This window comes from Colius striatus, chromosome 16 (assembly GCF_028858725.1).
Source record: "Colius striatus isolate bColStr4 chromosome 16, bColStr4.1.hap1, whole genome shotgun sequence".
Taxonomy (NCBI): domain Eukaryota; kingdom Metazoa; phylum Chordata; class Aves; order Coliiformes; family Coliidae; genus Colius; species Colius striatus.
Window position 1 is genome coordinate 17,534,736 of NC_084774.1, and position 14,093 is coordinate 17,548,828.

General features: G+C 49.8%; 1 protein-coding gene and 1 long non-coding RNA gene across 9 annotated transcripts in view; one reads left to right on the top strand and one right to left on the bottom strand.

Moving 5' to 3' along the window:
• The window catches only part of HNF4A (hepatocyte nuclear factor 4 alpha), a 17,040-nt gene continuing 2,947 nt past the window's right edge, over positions 1–14,093 (top strand). For 2 of the 3 annotated variants that reach the window (XM_010195393.2, XM_010195394.2), the window contains exons 1-5: positions 1–115; positions 3,854–4,028; positions 5,823–5,917; positions 8,211–8,317; positions 10,789–10,944. In XM_010195393.2, the coding sequence (XP_010193695.2) occupies positions 1–115; positions 3,854–4,028; positions 5,823–5,917; positions 8,211–8,317; positions 10,789–10,944 (648 nt within the window). Of the gene's footprint in view, positions 116–3,850; positions 4,029–5,822; positions 5,918–8,210; positions 8,318–10,788; positions 10,945–14,093 lie in introns of all 3 variants that reach the window. The other variant, XM_062009500.1, reaches the window with a different exon arrangement.
• LOC133626996 (uncharacterized) overlaps positions 9,602–14,093 on the bottom strand; it is a 22,295-nt gene continuing 17,803 nt past the window's right edge. For 5 of the 6 annotated variants that reach the window (XR_009819871.1, XR_009819868.1, XR_009819870.1 and 2 more), the window contains one exon: positions 10,016–12,892. This is a non-coding gene — a long non-coding RNA (uncharacterized LOC133626996). The other variant, XR_009819866.1, reaches the window with a different exon arrangement.

A 14,093-nucleotide genomic window follows, 5' to 3' on the forward strand; every position in this document is an offset into this window, starting at 1 on the left:
ATGCGCCTTTCCAAAGCCCTAATAGACATGGACATGGCAGATTACAGCGCAGCACTGGACCCAGCATATACCACTCTGGAGTTTGAGAACATGCAGGTGCTGGCTATGGGCAATGGTAAGTCCCCTCCATCTTCTCTCCTCCACTCTGGTGGGATGAGCTGAGGGCTGCAGGAGGAGAAGTCCCTGGGGCGGCTGCTGAAATGCTCCTGGGGAGCAGGGCTGGGGAGTGGCAGCAGGGGGGGCCCAGCAGCTCATTGAGGGGTTTCTGCTTCCCCCAGGGAGAAATTGAGGAGACAGAAGCGGTGGTGTGGTGGTGGGCTTAGTACAGTGCCCAGCAGCCAAGGTGCCTCCGGGATGGGCAGACACCAACAGCTGGGTGCCATGAGAGGTCTCGACTGGACATTCATCCCAGGGACCAGGGCTGGGGCTGAGCAAAGTGGGGGATCTCATCCCCTCAGACCCAAACCAAGAGAAAAGACTAGCCAAATGTTTCTGACTGAAATGCTGCTGAAAGCTCAGATGAGGGAGATGAGTGAGCCTGCGACTCGGGGGCAGAGCCAGTCCCACCCCAGCAGTAGCTGGAGCTAGCTCTTCCCAGAGCAGGAAGCCATTTAGCACATGAAAAGTGTGGAAATGTTAAAGAAAAGCCATTCAGGTGCTGCCCCTGCAGCTCACCCAGGGCTGTGGCCCTTTCTTGTGCAGTGCTGAGTGGGGGGGTGACATCCCCTCCCTTGGGAGCACTGTGGGGCTGGGAGGCTCAGGGGTGAGGGGACCTGGCAAGGAGAGTAGGATCACACTCCACCCATAGGGACTCCCAATGCTGGCCCACCCATTTGAGGACCAAGGAGTCCTGGTGATTAAATGCTCAGCGATAACAGGAGATTACTCTCCAAGTCCCCCCTAAAGTCTCTCTAAATAGGAGGCTAATGACTAAACGAAGGGCACAGCAGAGAGGGACCACTGATCCCTTTCCTCCTGCCTCCTGCGTCACCAGGGCTGCTGGGCACCCCTGTCCTCATTGCCTGGGAGCCTTCCCCAGGTTTTGGCTCTGTCATGGACATGGCATCATGGTGCCAAAGCAGCTCTGCTGTGCAGTAACCCTCTGCTGCCCTGCATCTCAACCCCTTCTCTGCTCCCAGGGGCTGCTCCTCCCCACCCAGGGGTCGTGGGGCCAAGAGCAGCCCTCTTCATTCCCACCGATGCTCATCTGCTGCCTTGGGACAAGCCCTGGTCTTGCTCTCCCTCCATGCCCCTCTCCCACCCAGTCTGCAGAAGCTCCTGCATAGGGGTCTGTGAGTCAGCCCCCAGCACCAGGGGCTCTGTGGGGCAGAGACAGGATCACTGTGTATGACGTGATCAGGTGTGACATGAAATACGCCCCAGGGGTGGATGAGTCAGTTGGGACAGGCAGCGCAGACACCTCTCCTTCTCCTCTTCCTCCCCTGCCCAGCTCCAGACCAGGGGCAGGTGTTGCCCAGGGTTGCTTTGGCACTCCAGGCCTCCAAAACCTCTGCCTCATTTTCTGTCTGAGGACTGCAGGAGAACTCAGCCCTTGCCCAGCTCTGCAGCTCCAGCCCAGCAGTGGCTGCTCAGCAGCCACATGGTTTGCTGCCATCACAGACTAAAGGCATTCCGTGTTCAGACAGGCTTAGAGACCCCTTAGAATCATAGAATCATTTTGGTTGGAAAATACCTCTAAGCTCATCAAATCCAACCCCTCCCTTCACACTGCCAAGCCCATCACTAACCCACAGCACCTCAGCTACATGGCTTTGAAATATCTCCAGGGACAGGGACTTCCCCACCTACCCGGGCAGCCCATTCCAACCCTTAACAATCCTCTTGGTGAAAAAGCTCTTCCCAAAAAAAACTTCATTTCTTGAGGAACTCCTGCCTGAAGACAAGTTTCAGCTGTGAGGTCTCAATCTTCAAGTCAGATTTTTTCTTTCCTATATTTACCCCAACTCCAAATCGATCCCATTCGACCCCCTTCCCTGCAGCAGCCACAAGCCCACATTGCTGGCACTACAAAATCAACTGAATTGGAAAATTATCCATTAGGCAATAATTCAATTGTTGGTTGGCTATTGGACTAAGATGTTGTAATTTCTTTGATAATGGTGCCAGTTTTTCCTGCTCTATGTTCATCTGATTACTGCATGATATGCTGATAAAAGGGGATTTATCTGGGTTGTCACAGGTACACAAGTAACGAGATTAGAGGCAGAGCTGCTCTTCCTCTCTCGTGCAAGTCCTGTGTTTAGCTGAAACTGGAAATCTAACTTACCTTCTGGAATAACCTTCATCCAGCCAAGCCTTTGAGATGCATTGGGAGGAAGGATGTTTTCAGAAGCAAGCTGCAAGGGGCTTGAGAGGAGCTTGAGGCTTTGGGAGTGGGATGAGGAGCTCTGCAGGGGCAGTGCTGCACCCATGGAAATGCAGCTGTGACAGGGTGAGCCAGGCAGGGACAGAGGCAGCACATCACCTAGGACAGAAACACAGGAGGGACAGAAGGAATTAGACAGACAGAAAACAAGGAGGGAAATTAAAAGTGTTGCCAGAGCCAGGGAATGGGGGGGCTGGCTGCAGGCCCCTGTGCTAGCTCACTTCTGGATACACATCCTGCTGCCAAGGGATGGCATGGGCAGGCTGGGCAGCTCCAGGCTCTGCAAAATAAAAGCTCAACTTGTGGCTCTGTCCCAGCCAGCATTACCTCAGTCTCCCTAGCATCTGAGCTCCACACATCAAAGGACAACCTCCTGGGATCAGCCTTTTTATAGCACCCAGCCCCTTTCTGATGGGGGCCAAGTAGGATCAGCTGTGGCTCTCCTGGGGTGACAGCTAACTGCATCCCTGCCAAACCCAGAGACCAGGAACCATCAGACTCTTAATATTCCAATTCCAGCAGGTTTCTATGGCTTTGCAGATCCTGAGAATCATTTGCAACTGGGATTTCCACTAAGGCAGGGGAATGTGCCTGTGCTGATACAGGAAAATGTACATGGGAGGGGACAATTAGATCAACGGAATTAAGGGCAGATCCCTTCAGCCTTGAGGTTTGTTTGGCTTGCTGGAGGGGTTCTAGTGTAGGGCTTGTATGGTTTCAAGCCTTTCAAGTCTCCTTTCCTTCAGAGGCTGCTGTAATTCCCCATCCTCCCAAAAGAGCCCAGCAAAAGCCACCCTCGCTTTGTCTGTAAGGACTATAAGAGAGCCATCTCAGCTGTGGTGCTACCAGACTCTGGCAAATACTCAGTGGGTAGGTGTTTGCCCACAGGAGTTTTCTAACTGAAGTCAGTTGAGTGAGTTATGCACTTACAGCCTTGTTCTCCTGAAGAACTGCTGTGCAGGCTGGAGCTCCAGCAAAGGGAGCTGGGCATTTCTCTAACAGCATCTACTCGGGGCTGTCTTGGGCTCTTTCGATGCTACCACACAAACACCTCTCTAATCAATCAGCTGCTCACCCTGAGCTGTAAAACCTCAGCTTTAACTCTGCACCAGCTTTTTATCTGGCCACGCTGCTGCAGCCCAAAGCATCTGCAAATCCCCAAGGAATTTTGGCTCTGCTCTATGACTCCTGCAAGTGGGTTTCTGCTTTGGCTGAAGGCATCGCTGGAGTCAGACCTTTGGGAAGAGCTGTCTCACCCTGGCACACAGGGAGATTTTGTACATTGATATGTAATGATTTCAGATACTCAGAGCACCCACCACTCCTCACACACCTCTCTGACCGGCACGCGCCACACAGCCCGGCTGCAGCCGTCTGCTTTGTCCAAAAACCAAGCCTCTCATTGCAAACTCAATCAGGAAATCTTGGCTGTCTCACTCTCTTCTTCCTGTGTCCTTCCCCAAGCAGACACATCTCCATCAGAAGCAGCCAACCTCAACACTTCCAACAGCATCGGGGTGAGCACACTGTGTGCCATCTGCGGGGACCGTGCCACGGGGAAGCATTACGGGGCTTCCAGCTGCGATGGCTGCAAAGGCTTCTTCAGGAGGAGTGTCAGGAAGAACCACATGTACTCCTGCAGGTAAGGACAGAGGGGACAGAGGCATGTGGCTGGGACAAAAGGGTTCCTAGGAGATGAACAGCAAAGCCTTCGAAGCACAGCAGCATGGTCCTTCATCCTCCCTGTGTTCTCTACCACCTTCCCTGACCTCATCCTCCAGCTGGGAAGGGTCAGAGAGTGCTCTCACTCTGGGATTGCCCTCCAGTGATCACCAGGGAAAGACCCTGGGAGGTCTTGCCCTGTTCTTTAGAGGCAAGACATGTGTCCTTACAAATGGATATGGCCACCCATGGATGTGGCCAGCAAGCAAGGTTGTGCTGGGGAGGGAACCCTATTACAGGCCTGAGCACCTTGCTACTCAGTGCTCTGAGTGCAGCACAAACCCCACTCACTCCCTGGGGGCACTTCAGTGGCCTCCCATCCCTTCTCCATCACAGATGGAAGTGTGTCTGTCACCATCACTGCCTGTTACATGACAAAAAACATCTAAGGGGCAACATGCTAGGCAGCATAGCATGTGCATGAGGCACCCGTGTTGCTCCTGCAGCTCCTGCACAGCACCTTGTGTCACTGGTTGGAGCCCACGGCTATCCCATGCCATCAGTGGCTGTGACTTGCCTGCTCCTGGCTCTGAGCCCCCCACACAGAGTCACAGAGGAAATGGAGGAATGCTCAGCTCAGGGCATCTAAATCAGCTGGGCTTTCTGAGTGACTCACTCCCAATGGCCTGACAGACACTTGGAGAGTGTGAAGAGCAACATGACTCTCAAATTCGAGTGACAGAAAGAAGCTTTTAGGAACCACATGAAGCACAAATTATCACCCAGTGTAACTTAAGCTGGCTGCCCAGGGAGCCCCCTCCCCACGGATCCAGTGCTCAGTTCTTTGGAGACAAAGGCTTTTAAAAAATGCTACAGAAATGCTTAAAAAGCTGCTTTCAGGCATCCTTTGGGGCAAATCTTAGCTTGAAGCTTTAAAAACCACAGTACAAATGAGCTCTTTCAACAGCTACAGAGCTTGGCGTGGCAGGGAGCCCTTTCCCAGCTCTGGACCCTTTGCTGGGCTTTGCAAGCTTGATCAATCAGCAGTAAATTAGAGCAAATTTGCAAGTGAAATTCATGTTGCAAATGGCCACCAGGCTCGTGCTGCATGCAGGAGTTACACATGTGGGAGATCAGTGTTTGCCCCACCACGTGTGATGGATTTGGTGATACAAGTGTGGAGGGAAGGAGCTGGGTGCTTCCCAATTCCTCTCAGAAGTGCAAGTGGCTGCAGAGCTGTTTGCACACCAGCAATGCTGTCCAGAGGACAGAACCAACCTGCCTGATCCCTGACACAGCCCTGGAGAGATGCAGGGATTTGAGGCCACTTCATAACCTTATTAGTTCAAGAACAACCTTCTACTCTTTTTAAATTCAGAACAAATGCATTCTTCCTCCCTTCTGACTGGGATCTAACGTACAACAGAGACTAACAAGTTGTTTCTGATCCTCCTGGCTCACGGTTTCAACTTTGCTGGGGCTTGTTAGTCGATGATGAGCATCCCATCACTCATTGTTAGTGAGTGAGACCAACATCCTGAGCTCTTGCATGAGACTGTCAGCTCTAGCCCATCTTTACTAACAACCAGAAGCAGAGATGTTCAGTGCAAAGAACCTCAGGCTAGAGCAAGCGTGGAAATGGCAGAGTTTGGGTCTCCTTTCTCAGGGGGAGCCTCTGGGAACCTGCTCTGCATGTATTTCGGAGGCTGGGTCTCTGTCTTGTCCTGCCTTCAGGGTCAGTCGTGCTGCTTCTCACACCTCTGTCTCTTCACAGGTTTAACAGGCAGTGTGTGGTAGACAAAGATAAAAGAAACCAGTGCCGATACTGCAGGCTTAAGAAGTGCTTCCGAGCAGGAATGAAGAAGGAAGGTGGGTTCCACTGTGCCTTCCCCAGGCTCCCCCAGCAGCAGGCACACTTGCTGCCACTCTTTGAGGAAGCCCTCACAGCCCAAGGCCAGTCCCTGCTGTACCTGTTCTTGCCCAGCGATTTAGCTCCATCCCCCTCTACAGTGCTCTCCTGTGCAGATCCCGACCCACATCACAGAGGGGCTGAGGGAGAGTTCTGGCCTCCAGTCATGAGCTTGCATGTGCCCAACCTGCCCACTCCCACCCAAATCCTTACAGCCATTGTCCCAACATTGTCCCTGCATGGTCCCAGATTCAATTCCAGGACCCTTAAGGCACCTCTCAAAAAGCAGCAAAGACAAAGCCAGGAGAGTGCTGCAGGGCCATGCTTGTGTCTGAGAACCGCCCATGCGTGTGCACACAAATCACACCCAGGCCCCTTCAGCCCACTCTGGCTCACACTGCCACACACATCACCTGTGGGCATCCAAGTGACTTGGGAACACTTCTCGACATCAGGGAGAAGCAGAAACCTCTAAAGGCCTGGAAATGTGTAAACACTTTGGGAAAACTGCTCTAAGTGCTGTTGCCCCTGATCACCATGAAATCCACCAGCTAAGGTCCAAGTGGCATTTTGCTCCTTCTTTTCCTTATGTCCATATAGGTTCTTGCTGACTCTCTGCAGAGAGCTTAGTTTTATCTGATACATCAACCACAGCAGAAAGGACCCAGAGCAAGGTGGAACACTCAAATGAGTAAAGATGTCCATCCTCCTGCATGGTCCAAGTTCACTCCACCAACTCCCCTGCCTGTCTCTGCAGCCTTTCCAAGTCCCTATGATTCAGAAACAACAGGACAGGATTCACTCCTTGTTTAGCCCTGCTTGGTCTCAGGAGTATTCACAGTGGCAAGGAAACCTGGATCTATTGGTGGTCCCACTGGTGGTTCTGCTGATGGAGGGACAGACTGACAGGACCAGCCCAGAGGAGCCACCTGGCACCTCATGGAGCTCACCCCACTGATGTCTGCAAAGGGACAAGCAGGAGGCATTTGCCTCTTGTTCCAAGCAGAGAAATGAAACTCTGTGCTTCTCCAATTCACAGCCCCTTGAGGAGGAACTCAGGAGAAAAACATTTCTTGAAAACAACAGGGAAGTAGTAGTGGTACCCGAGCAGCTCCCCAGGAAGAGCAGCCTGTGAGAAAACTCTGAGCAGGAACATTTGTTCCCTGTTAAAGGGGATGAGCTATTGCAAGGAACTTGGCTTGACTTTTCCTGAAGAACGTAGGAATCCTCCTCTTCCCGCCGTGCCTGCTCATCCCATGCCCAGAGCTTTGCTGCTGTCTGTTAATATTCAATAGAAGTTACATTAGGTGCATGACCAGCTAATACTGAGCAAACATTTGGAAAACATCATGGCGTGACTGAACTCGGGGGCCTGCTACTGATAACAAGCAGCATAACCTTGAGAGCTCCTATTTACAGCCGCTGACTGCAGGGCTTTTCTTCTGGCCCGGCCTCATTATTGCTTTTTATCAGGTGGATTTATATATTGGGAACGTATCAATCCAGAGAGCCACCAGCCCAAGGCAGGGACTGTTCTGTTTCCTCTGCCATGGATCAATACCTGATTTGAGCGGACGGTTTTGGCTGATGTGGCCGTGGTGAGTTACAGCCAGCCCATGGCCTCGTGGCAAGCAGACAGGCAAATCCTCCCCCTCAGCACTACTGCTTCTGCTCTGGTTGCTGCTGCCTTTACATTCAAAGCCCAAGTCCTCAAGTCTAGACCAAGCAAGGAAGCACAGAGGTCAAACCTGTCCTGGGACTCTCTTTACAGTAAGGTATCTATGCAAAGCTGTGTTGCCCTGGATAGATAAGTAGAAGCTGCTCTGCACTCTCCTTCCTTATTGTAGCTCAGATGGAAGTTTTCCAGCTGCCCTTAGTGCAAAAGCTTCCCAAAAGGAGTTGATAGAAACCACGTGGACAGACAGAAGCCATGCAGGTACTCGAGCCCCCATTTCACACATCAGCATGAGCCACTATCTCAGACCCCATATCTTGAAATAAAAAACTCTGAGCCAGATCCTTTGATAGGAAACTTTCCCAATGAACTCCACAGGCTTTGAACCAGGCATGTAAAAATGAATGTAAAAACAGAACCACCAAGTTGCAGTCAACTCTTGGAGGCAGCCCATCACAAACCACACACAGCTGCACTCTGCCTTGTCAGGCAGGCAAGCTGGGCACCAAAAGTCTGTGCTAGTTTTTGGTGTGCATTGCACAAAGGACCTGCAGCTCAGCCAAAATACTCTCTTGCAGCTGTACAAAATGAACGGGACCGAATCAGCACCCGGAGATCGAGTTATGAAGACAGCAGCTTGCCCTCCATCAATGTCTTACTGCAGGCAGAAGTCCTGGCACAACAGGTACCTCCTCTTTCTTCTTTGGCAAGTACAAAAGCATCAGGCACTATCTGGCTAGTAGATCCAGTGGAGTATTTAATAAAATGATAGAATAGTGGGGGTTGGAAGGGTTACTCCAACCCACTTGTCTTCAGATTACCATCTCTCAATAACTTCTCTGCCAACTCAACCCTGTTTTCTCAAAGGTGTTAATTACCCGAAGCTGTCCCTTTAACGCTCCTTTGTCTGGAACTCAGTTGTATTAATATGCAACAATCTGTTCTGCTTTTGATGAGACTCATGAAGGCTGAAGAGCCTGCTGGAAGAAAAGGGTGCAGGCAGCTGTGGCTGCCTAAGGCAGCTGAGAGGCTGGCCTTGCATGAGCAGCCTCCCTTCCCCATCAGCTCTTAGGAACTCTGGATTCTACCTTCCTGCAGAGTTTCATGAGGAACCAGTCTCATGCATGTTTTATGCAGATATTATGTTTGGAATTCCCCATTTCCACAAGCGTGCTGCCAAGGCTTTTTTCCTAGAGTGTTCACCTGAAAAGACAACTCTGCATATTGCAAACAGCGTAGCCAAATCCTGAGAGCACACAGGACAGGAGCTGTGGGGAGGCTTTGTCTGCAAGAACAAGTGATGAGGATGGGGCTGTGCTAAAGGCAGAAGCAGCACTTCTTGTCCTGGGGAAAATAAAGAGAGGTTTGAACTGACAGGCCATGTTCTTTGCTTCAAGAATCATAGTACTCTGGAGACTGCCCCAGGAGATGCTGTGGGACAGGATGTACCATGCTGGGGCTCAGGCTGTAAGGTCCACTTTCTCAAGAAGGGGATGTGCCAGAAGGGCCAAGGGCCAATCCTGTATGCAGGCAGCTCAGCCAGCCCCATCCTGTGTCTCATCTTGTCCCATGCAGACCCTCAGATATTTACATACCCTATGGAAACTCTTACTGGTGCAGCTCCCAGAGGTGTGAGATAATGGGGTCTCAAGTCAGCAGATCTACAAGGGAGGGACATTTCTAGACTGCAAGTCCTGCAGTGGTATCACATGTAAGTGTCGTACAGGGTCTGCCGATAAAAACTAAAACCACTGACAAATCCAGGGGAGCTCCTGCTCTCCCACAGAGCACAGAGAGACTCATTAAACCAGGCAGGCTCCAGCACGGTAATTGGTAACTTTTATGTGCCGAGCTAATTAGAACAAGATACTGCTGAGGAGCTGCTTTCTCCAAGATCTCAGGTCACTCACTCAGAGGTCTTTATTTATTTGCTGAGCCTTCCAGGCCCTCTGATTAGGGTAATACATGGTGAGATTTTTACAATCTTATTTATTCAATAATAGCTTGAGAGCTGGAAAGCTTCCAGGTAAGGCAACCGGTGGAAAAAAAGCAGGCAGCACGTGAACTCCATTTCCTTGGGCAGGCTGGCAGGATCCAAGCTGAAAATGCTGGCAGGAACAGGACAGGAAGAACTGATGAACAAGAGCACAGAGGGCAGGTAGAGGGCAGGGATGGGGTTAAGTTAATTGCTCACAGAAGCATGAGGATAAAGTAGTGACACAGGGTAAATCTTCAGATGAGCTAGATGAGCAGCTATGCATGAGAACCAGGCAGGAGGTTGGGTGCCTGGGTTGGGAGAGATGTTCTTTCCAGCTCTGTGTGCTGCAGAGTTGTCAGTCTTGTCCTTTCCAAAAGAAATGGCCCCTTTTGACTCTGCAATCACAAAGAATTTGCAATGTAAAAACTGTGATGTGTGTGCACACTTTGCACAAGCACACTTTTGCACAAGCACACTTTTACCAAAAGAGCCAAAAAGCTGTGGGGAGGTGTAAAGTTGTTGTTTTTAAAGTCTGTTGTTGGTAGTTCAAATGGAGTAATGGCAAATACTAATGACCTAGTGCTCACAGAGGGCAAGGTCAGAGCTGGGAAGCCACCCTCAGCAGAGACTTCTCGTGCTCATGCTGACTCAGAGAGGAGAAGCAGAGCCTGCATGTCTCCCAGCAAAAGCAGACAATGCAGGTCTAGCCAAGCACTGGCTCTAGAGCAGGGTGGAAAGGGCAAGAGTTCTTTGCCCTTTGGAGAGACCAAGTAGCTTGTGAAGCAGCACTCGGTGGACAAGTCCTTGCTACTGGTGAGACTGCTACATGAGCCCCTCTGTTCCCTCCTGGATCTTGGCTGAGCACATTTGGTCAGTGAGAGGAAGACCTTAGCTTTGGAAACATTTCTCCTGTGCTTTTCAGTCTATTCAAGGCCTGACATTTAACCAAGATGATCCACAGCCTCAGCTCTGAAGCATTTCATGTTTACAGAGCCCCAGGTTGATGTCAATTTAAATTAATTGTGTTGGGCCACATATTTTGGTGGCTGGATGTGCAACAGAAAAAAGTAACCATTGCTGCTGGAGTCTGCATGAACACACACCCCACAAGCTGGGGATTCTCCTATTATGTCGCTTCTGTGGCACTGAAAGCCAAAGGAATTTGTCTCTCCTTCCAGATATCATCGCCGGTTCCTGTGATGAACGGAGACATCCGAGGGAAGAAGATTGCCAACATCTCTGATGTGTGTGAGTCCATGAAGCAGCAGCTGCTGGTGCTGGTGGAGTGGGCCAAGTACATCCCAGCCTTCTGTGAGCTGCCCCTGGATGACCAGGCAAGTCCTCATTCACCCCACCTCACTCTGCCCAGGGCAAGGCAACGGGGAGCCAAAAGCAAGCTGAGACCTTCAAAGCAAACATTGTCCACTGTTATCCTGCCTGCTGCAGCTGATTTGGAATGGCATCCATACAATGCCAGCACAGGCCATTTGCATGTGCAGCTGATCAGTCAATGAGCACAGCCATGATAACACTAAGCACCATCTAGGACCACAATCAGGTGTGCATTTTGCATGAGTCTATCACTCAATTGTTTATTAATTATAGATTGGTCAGCATTCTGCAAACCTGAAGTGCTATACATATACTCAGGGTAATCAGCCTTAGTAGGACAGATTTCCAGCCTAAGGTCTGCTCAAGAATTTAAACCAAATCTGCTTGTCTTTCTTTCTGCTTCTTGCCTGGGGAAATGCTTGTATCCGTTCTCCTCATATGGAATTGTAGAAACTAAACACTAGTTCACCCCTAAGGCAAAAAGAAAATCTCACTTCAGAGTTAATAACCAGAAATACATTTGCATTGAACACAATTTACTAAAACGACATTTGCTGATTCTGTGACCAAGATGAGCACAGTGGGTTTGAAATCCTCTGTAAAACCATACAGCAGCATTGTAGGCAGCCTCAAAGAGATACAAGGAGATGTCTCCTGTGTAGGTGTAAAGGTCTGCAGCAGATGATGCAGGACATGATGTGTTCCCAGCCTCGAACAGCAAGTGTGGAGAGTGGGGAGGCTCCAGAGGGAAGAGATAGCACTTCTGGCAGGGTATATATAGCAGTTCTGGCAGTGCCAGCACAGGTCCTGTGACAGGTAGGAAGGTATTTCCAGTCTTCTCAGTGTCACAGAACCAGTATGGGTCCTCTTCAGCTAGGCTCAGACTCCAGTCCTGTCGCTCTACAGGTAGCTTGTACATCATGAAGAAAAAGTGAGACTATCCAGCTGATCAACCCCCCGCCAAATCCTAAAACTGAGATCTTCAACCCAACAACACAAAGCCCCAGGGAGTTCAGTGCTGTTAATGCAGAGCATATTTCCCTCTTTACTATTACGTACAAGTGCTAAATTGTTTAAACAGTGAGCAGTTTGTTAAACCCCTAAGGCAATGACAACTCAAAAGTTATGACAATCAGACATGGACTCCAATGGCAAATGACATTTACACAGCAAATAGCCCAGCCGAGGCTTGGGCAGTTCTACATAGCCCATTGCATCCTTGTGCCATTTGGTACAGAGGCAATAAACCTGGTTGGTAACTCCCCAAACGACACCAATTTCCATGTGAGCTCATCTTACAACTGTCGGGCTGCAAATTTTTTCACGGAAGAAAATAAAGCCTAAAGATGACACTGTCTGAACGCTGCCTTCCCCCAGAGAAGAGCCTGCTCTCGGCAGGCTCCACAGGCTTCTCTGGACAGAAATAGGTCTTCTGTTATGCCCAGCCATCCTCCATCATGAGCAGTTCCCAATCTGTCTCAAAGGGCTTGAGAGGAACAACTGTGCTGCATTAAAACTAATCAATTGATGCCATCCGTGCTTTCAAAGGACAGTGTGAGAAGAGGCAGCAGACATTCAGGGGAGTGCAGGGGGAAGGACAGAAATGCCAGGGAGTGAGAATGAACAAAACTACACGCAAGGCAGCTGCCCAAAGGGCATGAGAGCCAGTCAAGACATGTCCAGTGGGAACATTTAATGATGGGAAACACTGTTACATTGCCATTGAAATGCTGCCCGAGAGTGAATCATCACTGTCAACATTTTTATAGGAAAAGTCATACCTAACCCTTCATTCTTCCTCTGCACCAAAACGTCAAAGGACAGGGCTTGGTGGGGCAAAGCCATTTCATTTCCAAGTTAAAGTTCTACTCTGTTGTGTTACAACTTTTATGTTTATCCTAGTTCACAATGGGGTGATGGATCTCAGGTTGATGTATCCCAGGTTGATCACTGCAAGAAGAAATAGCAAATGAGATGGTTTTGCCTTGCTGAAGCAATTTAACCTTGCTCAAACAAGCAAATTTCATGGAAACAAAAATCGTGGCTTCAAACTGAAGTTCCTTGAATTTCCATTAGGCAGGAAATTTCTATATGAAGTTTTTGTTGCCCCTTGGGACTCAGAGTTTTCCCATCCTCAAAGGTTTGTCAGATAGGAAAGCTCAGGTTCTTGCAGCTCTGATAATGACAAGCAGCTCAGCTATTGTATTCGCCCATGTTTGGCTAGTGATACAGAGAGGCTTGATTTTGGCATATAGATAAAGGTTCCCCAGAAGCATATGTGCCTAGTCTTTTTGCAGGGACCTCCACTCTCTATTTTGCACAACTCTTTTTTTGCCCTCTGCAAAAACACAAACGTCCCTCTCTCAGACATCAGCACCTTGTCTAACCAGAGCTCTCTTCTACATGTGACACTTTGTCCTGGCACTTCTGGTAGGCTAAGACTTTTCTTGGCTTTGTCAGATGCTGAGGGATAACACACTGAAAAAGGGGAGCATTCCCATCAGGACACACATTTCAGAATCTCTCCATTAATGTTTAATGATTGTTTTCTCCGGCAGAGGCTCCTGGCTGGACATTAAGAAGCCTCTGTGTCAGGCTGTCCAATTGTTAACTTCTGTTTCTGCCTAAATCTCTGAAATTTTTAACTGAAGGAGGGCAAAAGACTCAGGACATTCTCAGGAGCCACTGGAGGGTGTAAAATGAAACACTTCAATCATTAACGTCAGAGCTGAAAAACATCCCTTTGGCTTCCCTGGCCCAAATGCCTGTGGTGGTGGAGGGAAGGAATGGGCAAAGCGTGACCCCCTGGCGATGGGAATGATTTCAGTGGGAAGTGGGCACAGCCCTGAGGGACAGCAGCTCTGCAGCACTGGATTATACTTCCTCACTTCCCAAGCTGGAACATGGTCCCTGGTTTTGCACTTACTGGGAGTTGCCTTGTCTGCAAACAACCCACTGTGACATGTCCCACTGCTGGTGTGATGTCCTGGAACAGCCAACCTAGTGTGATCTTGCTCCTGACATGTGCTGTGAATAGGAGATGCTTCAGGTGCTACTATGTACTGGTTCTGCTGGATTTATAGCTGTTTATGCACAGGAATAAGCCACTTTATGACCTCTTTCTCTGACTGTGGCTGGGGCTCTCACTCCT